This window comes from Doryrhamphus excisus, linkage group LG1 (genome assembly GCF_037039965.1).
Source record: "Doryrhamphus excisus strain RoL-2023G ecotype Guam linkage group LG1, RoL_Dexc_Guam_v1.1, whole genome shotgun sequence".
In the NCBI taxonomy this organism is placed as follows: Eukaryota; Metazoa; Chordata; class Actinopteri; order Syngnathiformes; family Syngnathidae; genus Doryrhamphus; species Doryrhamphus excisus.
In genome coordinates, this window is record NC_136357.1 from 3,067,318 (window position 1) to 3,075,353 (window position 8,036).

The 8,036-nt window shown below is 39.1% G+C and overlaps 1 protein-coding gene across 4 annotated transcripts; it reads right to left on the reverse strand.

Annotated features, from left to right (window-relative positions):
- Nucleotides 1-382: 382 nt before the first annotated feature.
- ehf (ets homologous factor) lies at nucleotides 383-6,492 on the reverse strand. 4 transcript variants are annotated; one of them, XM_078793791.1, is made up of 9 exons: nucleotides 6,351-6,492; nucleotides 4,380-4,522; nucleotides 4,013-4,273; nucleotides 3,045-3,089; nucleotides 2,938-2,979; nucleotides 2,757-2,819; nucleotides 2,608-2,652; nucleotides 1,858-2,053; nucleotides 385-1,038 (listed from the first exon to the last, which is right to left on the reverse strand). In XM_078793791.1, exons 2-9 carry the CDS (start codon nucleotides 4,489-4,491, stop codon nucleotides 939-941), a joined length of 864 nt encoding a protein of 287 aa, XP_078649917.1. In that variant the 5' UTR covers nucleotides 4,492-4,522; nucleotides 6,351-6,492; the 3' UTR covers nucleotides 385-938. The 4 variants fall into 4 exon arrangements, with proteins under 4 accessions (XP_078649919.1, XP_078649917.1, XP_057931684.2 ...); XM_058075701.2 differs by having other exon boundaries at nucleotides 2,938-2,982; XM_058075702.2 differs by having other exon boundaries at nucleotides 2,938-2,982; nucleotides 4,489-4,522; nucleotides 6,351-6,473.
- Nucleotides 6,493-8,036: the final 1,544 nt, after the last annotated feature.

Below are 8,036 nucleotides of genomic sequence, written 5' to 3' on the forward strand. Positions count from 1 at the left end.
ATGCAACATAATGCAATTAGCTAGCATCTTGTCCCAAGCAGGAAACACACATACTGAATGTAGAGTCAGTCTGTTTGCAATCATTTTGAATGCAACCAATTAAGAGACTCGAGAATGTTTAATCAGCGGTACTATTAAATTACTTTTTGTTAATTAGTTGACTGGTTTTGGTTTCTTTTCTTTCCACTGTCATCCACATTGTTTTAATTGTGATGAATGATGCTTGGGACAAAGTAACAAAAGTCAAACAGATGCAACTGTCAGTAAATAAAATGAGTTGCCAGTCAAAAGCCCGCTATGCAAACAAAGGTTATGTGAGCCATGTAAATCAGAGTCAAGATTAGACACTGCATTTGCATAGAAGCACATGTACCACAATTGGCTTCTGTTATTCACTCTGATTTTATCGTCTTGGGCACCAACTGCTTTCATTCAAGTCGTTCCTGTTGAAAGCACCATGTTGGCAATGGCACGCAATTCTCCTGTCACGATTTAAGCCGTTTCAGTCAGTGTCCACAATATTATTATGATATGGTTAAAAGACGTCTGCGTACAAACAAATCGCTTTCATTAAGTTAAAAAAGTTGTTTTTTTATTACGAAAAACACATTGACATGCACACAATGTAAAGAATGACACATAATTATCTCAACTCCATACGATGTTTCATTTTCATACAGTGATCGTCATCCTTCCCATCCAACTTGGAACAGAATATCATCATTTTGGGTATCATCATCGGATCTGTAATCATACTACTCGTTGTGTTTTATTATAAGGGTATATATTATTTCATGTGAACGTGTCTTTAACTGCAGTGTCAACAAACGTACACATTTCTAAAAGTCAAAGTTTTTTTTCTGTCAAGTTAATCAATAACATTACATATAATACAGCATTCCATGTTATGTACAGAAAACATGATAAAAGGGAAAATCCTATTTCTCTGAATCTTTCCAGCCTCTGGCATTCCTACCAAACTTGTAGACCAATCTGCGTCCGTCTACTCGTTCTAGGATTTCCCTTTTGTAATAATATCTAGAAGAGAAAAAAAGATGTACTTATTAGTGGATCGGTAGGACAGTAGGCAACAAGACTAACATTAAATGGAAATCTGATCACATCGGTTAAGTATGCCTATTTCTGTCAGTCTGATAAAAACATATATATATATATACTGTATAATAGTCGCATTAGGCCCAATTATCCCACATCCGGGCAAAGTGCGGCCCCTCCTCTTAAGTTTTTTTATAGGGTCTTCGGAATCAGAAGACCCTAGGACTAGAATCACATCGGATCTGTTTGCCTTGGGACTCCCTACCATTGAGGTGTTCTGGGCATGCCTAATCAGGAGATGGCCTCAGGGCAGACCTAAAACACACTGGAAGGATTATGTCTCCCCTTGGTGTCCTCCCGGTGGAAGCCCATGACTTGGACCCGGATAAGCGGAAGAAAATGGACGGATGGCATTAGAGGTGGTCTGCGGACTGCTCACCGACCATGGTTCCATCATAATGTGTTAGGGTTAGTATGAACACCAACAATTAATAGGTCAAAGTAAATCTGCAACAGTATTGATGTGAAATCAATAATTTGCAGTAAAAGACCATTCTAAATGTAAGTGCTAAGTTAGAGGAAGTATTCACTGAGTTTTGAATTTTTTTCTAAACTTCATTTACATTATAAGATCCATTGCAGTATTTGATAGGCAATACAAAGCGCCTTCTACTGATGCAACCGAGAAGAATAAAACAATAGCCTTTGGGAGTCACCATTCACAATTATTTCCTACACTAAATTAAACAACCACTGAGTGTTAAGTCTTTTTTCTAAATTGTGTTATCTGTGTTGCCGTACCTCATTGCTCTGCTCAGCTTCTCATACGTCATGCTATTGTTGTTTTTCTTCCTGCCCCACAACTGTGCCACTTCTTCTGATTTTAGGAAGCGAAACACTCCTTCTTTCCTATCCTCCCACTTGATCAGGCCTGGGTTGCGTTCAGGGTACAGTAGAATGTCTCTGATGAATTCCCATAAGTGGGTCCCTCTTGGATCTGTAGAGAATAGAACCAATATACATACAGTATATAGTATTCTGTACATTGTATTATATTGTTTGCGTGATTGTTTGATGGTTTAAAGAAGTATACTGAATGGACAAAAAGTATTGGGACACTATGTCATTCCAGAAAATAATCAACAACATTGGTGTGGTCAGGGGTCACTGACGCCTGTGTTATTATTATGATTATTGCTTTTATTATTATTATTATTATTATTATTGTTATTATTATTGTGAGATAATTTCAACCTGCAATAAAAGCCTGTTCTGGTGATCAAGTCTGATGCTTGTCTTATTGAACAATTACTGACACCTAGTGACCAATGTATAATACTACATTCACAATTTGAATGAGTCTTCTTAATGACTTGTATTTGTATTTTAGCTCATTTAGCCATTATTATGCTTGAAAATAGTTAATTTAGAGAACAATACGCACAATGTCCTTAAATTAGCATTTTCACGTAGAATAACGTATTAATTGATTAAGATCTGAGTCCCAAGACTCAAGTCCATATGGGGTTTGTAGGTTTATATTCTTCTTACTGTGTTTTTTGACCTGCTGTGGACGAACGTAAGACACTTGGACTTCTGAAAAACAGATAATACATTGTTTTTTTTTAATGTTTTTGTTAGCAAATATGAGGATATAGCTACATTTTTAAGATATTCGCATTGTGTATTCAAAACCTTACCTGGGCTGGAAGGCGTGGGTGATACAGCAGGTACATGAGGCCGAATCAAAGAGTCATAGGCTTCTATGTCAAACAGAGAAAAAAATTTATTTATCTTTAAAAATCTATTTATGTTTATGAAGCTCAGTGCAATGTGTATTTTGAATCAATAATTAACAGAATCAATCATTTATGCATTTACCTAATTGTGGATAGCTGACTTCTGAATATGCACAGGATATGTCTACTTAAAAAAAAAAAAGAGAATTATTATTGTTTTCCAAACAGCAAATGTTTTTTCCCCCTTACATTCTGGTTTTAGTTCCAGTTGACTCATTTCCACATGATATTCTCCTGCAAGGGGATACATAAAAAAACACAGTTAAGAATTTAAACTCATAAAAAAAAATCATAAATCCCCACTCTCCACATCATAATATTTTGAATATTATGCCAGTTATTTGTTATATTTTGTATGTTCTGTTAAAGGGTCCCATTGTGTGGACCGCTATAGAGCAGCCGCACAGAAAAGCTTTCGATATCTTCCAGATTCTGCACCTCTTTTTGCAGCGTTTCAATGGATTTCTTGCTTGCTTCCCACTGAATCTGTCTGTTTAATTTATTCCACTCATGGCCCGCCTACAGGCAATCTCTCTCTGCTCTGGTTGGTCACACCCTCAAGCGTTCCCGAGGACTTCCGGATATGTATGTAGGTGCGCGTTTGCATAGCCAGCCAAAACTTATTTCAGGGCTCAGATTTCCACACTTTTCACAATTACTTTTTCGCAGCAGTACAAGAGTGATAATTTCACTCAGTAATGTCAATATTATTTTAGTAGTACACATGACTGACTACACTTATTGTATAAATCAACAAGCGAGAAAGCACTACAGTTGTATTATTGTGTTTCAGAATGTATTTGTTTACAGAGGTTATATAATCGCAAGTATTTGCATATTGTTAAGTTTCCTTTTAAACTGTACGTTAGTCCAACTAAAACATTAAAAGCCCAAGGGGATTTATTACTCCATTACTTCAGTCAATGGTCTCTTAGCTCGATTCTTAATTAAACTCTGTGTTCTTTATGAGGCACCCTAAGGCAACCTAAGAATTCTTTATTTCTTTAGAAGTATAAAGTATAAAGTTAAAAGTATGTTGTGTCTGTATTGTATAGTGACACCCCCTTTTTGGATTTGTGGACCCCCCCCCGCCACACACACCTTCTCATTTCACACATTGTTTCTTTTCCTTCCACTTTAAATACTTTCACACATACCAGTCCCCTTGAGCTGCGTTATGCTGTGGAAGAGAATGGGTCCCAGGCTTCCTGCAGCATGAATAAAGTCCTGGTAGGTCAGTTTGCACAGCTGGTGGCCATCCATATCAAAATTTTGGAAAGGGATATTGGAGGCATCGATCTGGTTTATGTCCATGACCTGCTGCAGCCACTCCCACACTTGGTATTTACTCCAAAACTGGGGCTGGGAATCATGAGGCCACAGACGACTACTCGTGTAACCAGACATCATTACTGGAACTGGGGACAGGAAGATGACATGAGGTATAAGTTATAATCATTTCTGTCAGTAAATATATAATACATATACCAAGGAGGGACATAAACGAATAGTCATATGCATTACCATGCGGAAGATAGTTGGTAGACGCCCAGTGGTTAGTGGTGGTTAGTTGAGTGTCCGGGGTGGTGTTTAGTGGAGTAACGCTCATATTGTTGCCGCCACACTGATTTACCATGGCAAGGATGCAGCAGCACAGGAGGAATTGGCTGTATGGAAAAGCAGAAATCCATTCTTAGAGAGAATAACAGAAATATTACAACATAGTGATGGGATAATTGGAATTAATTAATCACATAACAGGTGGTCCTTAGTTTATAACATGATAATTTTGGTCCGTAAACACAAGACGGATGAGGATGAGGTGGTTTGGGCATCTGGTCAAGATGCATCCGACCAGTAGAAAGCCTCGGGGAAGACCCAGAACACGTTTGAGGGACTATGTTTCTCAACTATGGGAAGCGCCGAGAGGAGCTGGATAAAGTGGCCGGAATAAGGGAAATCTGGCCTTCCCTGCTTAGGCTGCTGCCCCTGCAGCCCAACCTTGGATAAAAAAACATCAGCTGAACCACGCCAAAACAACATCAGCAAACTCAACTGTCTGTTTGCATGGAGCCATTCTCCTCCCACACACACACACACACACACACATCTGGTACAGTATCTGGTACAGTCTTGCCAAGTAGCCTGCAGATGACCAGTGTAGACCTAAACGCTCTTCCTGCTATGCATTAATGATAACCACCACCTTGTACAATATAAATAAATACACAACCAAATTCAGGAAGTGGACATACTGAATCACGGAGAAGGGAAGAGCAGTGTGGCTGCATGCCATTTTTTTCTTAATGAATTTACTTTCACTTTAAAACTATATGTAACGATGTGGATTCATGTATTTTACTGCACACTGTACATATTCAGTTGGATTTTTATCACAAAATATGAAAGGGTCCAACATTATTATTGCTTTATATGGTCAATGCAGGACTATTATGATTTTTTACTGTAAGACCATTTTTACTTATTACTACATGCTGGTATTTGAAGTGTAATTAAACTGTCAAAAGTCAGCCCGTTTAGTAGTCCAATGAGGTTCATTCTTTTCTCTTCCCGAATTTTCTTCAAGATCTGGTTCTCGCCATAAAACATTGACTTTCACATTCAGGATCATAAATAGAAATATCTGGCAAATCAGGTTTAGGCACTAAGGCACTAAGATCATCAGCAATCATACCATCATGACAACTATATGCCAACGCTGTCTGTTAAACTGACAGCCTATCTGCTCAGAGCAGGTATGGACAAGACTGTGTCGTAAGGATGCAACGGTGCAGTACAATGCAATTGTCATATTTAGTGTGATTTTGGATATTTTACCTTGTTTTTATGATGACATATTTTATGTTATGCATGGCTTGTGTTAGTTTCATATTCTTCAATATTTGCATTTGAGAAATATTGCAATGTTATATAAAATCTAATAAATAAATAATCAATAGCCATATCACATGTCGATTTATGAATGTTTTTATTAATCAATACCCGGCATTGTCCAAAGGGTAAATTTTTCCCTGATGTTTGACTGTTTTAAACTGCATTGAAACACGGTGCAGCTGCTTATTAAAAACAACATCCTTGACACCAATGCTTTGACAAATTTTACACCAATCTCAAAGCTGCCTTTCCTGTCCTTATTGCTGGTGTAAATTACATGCATAGACACTTATTCTGAAAGTTAATGCATTATCATGCATTTGTATATTAATTTATGTATTAAATTAATCAGCTATAATGATGGATATATACAATATATTTGCTATAGACACCTCAAGTGACTCCACAGTGCTGATTATAAATTAACAACAACCAGAACTAATGGGAAAACGGCAAAAACAGCTATTACCATGGTCCATAATTTTAATATTAATACCTATTATCAGTTAGATATGCCACACAAAAGTTCCAAGTCAAGTTAATGTGTCTAAATAGTGAATAATTCCTTCAGTAATAATATTAAATTGCATAGTGACTTACCAGAGCAGGCCTAGCAAATCCTCACAAAGCTTTGCTCTTACATCTGTTGAATGGAGACCAATAAAGTTCCCCCAAATACTCCACCTACGAGTGTTTACAGTAAGCTAAGCAGAGTTGCCTCGCAAATTTGTGAATTGCTGACACACGATAGGTGCTTCCCCACAACAATGGGTATTTTATACTTGTAACTTCCTTATGCTTATCCAATTGGGTAACAACCAGGTAGATATTTGCATGTCAATCACTGACGTCATATCACACACACACCCCTGGCACACATTATACTTTTAGATTTCATGTTGTCTCTGCTTGCTGGCAGGCATAGTCTTAACTTATTAAGTTACTTAATAACACACACTTCTGAAAAGACTTGGATCCAAATTCAAAGGAGAAACTGGTTAGCGAGCAGGCCTCACAGCCAGGAGACCCGAGTTCAATTCCACCCTCAGCCATCTCTGTGTGGAGTTTGCATGTTCTCCCCGTGCATGCGTGTTTTCTCTCCAGGGACTCCGATTTCCACCCACATTCCAAAAACATGCTAGGTTAATTGGCGACTCCAAATTGTCCATAGGTATGAATGTGAGTGTGAATGGTTGTTTGTCTATATGTGCCCTGTGATTGGCTGGCCACCAGTCCAGGGTGTACCCCGCCTCTTGCCCGAAGACAGCTGGGATAGGCTCCAGCACCCCTACAACCCTCGCGAGGATAAGCGGTAGAAAATGAATGAATTTTTTTGTTAGATTATTTATGGTATGAGGCTGCACGGCGGTCGAGTGGTTAGCGCGCAGGCCTCACAGCTAGGAGACCCGAGTTCAATTCCACCCTCAGCCATCTCTGTGTGGAGTTTGCATGTTCTCCCCGTGCATGCGTGTTTTCTCTCCAGGGACTCCGATTTCCACCCACATTCCAAAAACATGCTAGGTTAATTGGCAACTCCAAATTGTCCATAGGTATGAATGTGAGTGTGAATGGTTGTTTGTCTATATGTGCCCTGTGATTGGCTGGCTGGCGACCAGTCCAGGGTGTACCCCGCTTCTCGCCCAAAGACAGCCGGGATAGGCTCCAGCACCATCACGACCCTTGCGAGGATAAGTGGTAGAAAATGAATTAATTAATCCAGCTGGAATAGGTCCAGATTGTGGAAGATCTAGAAAGCTTTATGTGAGATTTATTGTGTGTAGCTGCTCTATAGGAGTGAATGATATTTATGATATACAGTACAGGTCATGACTACCGGTTGGAAGTCCCTCTTGTGAGTTTTTGCCAAGCCCTCAAAGGATTCAAGCCTCTGACTACAGGGCATTCTCTCTGTCTGCATATGTAATTTGGACTCCTGCCTACAGCACACATGAGGGAGCTCAGTGTTAGCGTGATTATTTCTCCGAACCCACCTGAATAGACAGTGAGCCCCAGTTGTAATAATAATGTAGACCACTGAGTAGGCCAGCAGATAAGTTGCCTCTGGCCCTCCCAGCAGCAGGCCCGCTGCCAAATTGTAACACAGGTAATATGTTCTTGATCTTTTCCTGCATGTGTGTCTTCACTTTAATGGCTAAATTGCCTCTTAGGTGTCATTTGGGAATCGGGTCGCATTTGGTGGCTCACTATTTTTGAACTCTTTTATAGGGTCAAGATGAATATGGCTATGAAGAAGTGAAGTGAAGTGATATGCGTCTCCTTACTGCT

Bases quoted from the DNA above. Each gene is read 5' to 3' on its own strand.
- ehf (XM_058075701.2), bottom strand. From the start codon at position 4,491: ATGGTAAATCAGTGTGGCGGCAACAATATGAGCGTTACTCCACTAAAC. The intron at 2,983-3,044 runs GTAAGGGGGAAA...TTTTTTTTTAAG, and splicing joins ACTGGAACTAAAACCAGAAT to TAGACATATCCTGTGCATAT. The intron at 2,054-2,607 runs GTAAGAAGAATA...TATTCTCTACAG, and splicing joins ACAGCAGGTCAAAAAACACA to ATCCAAGAGGGACCCACTTA.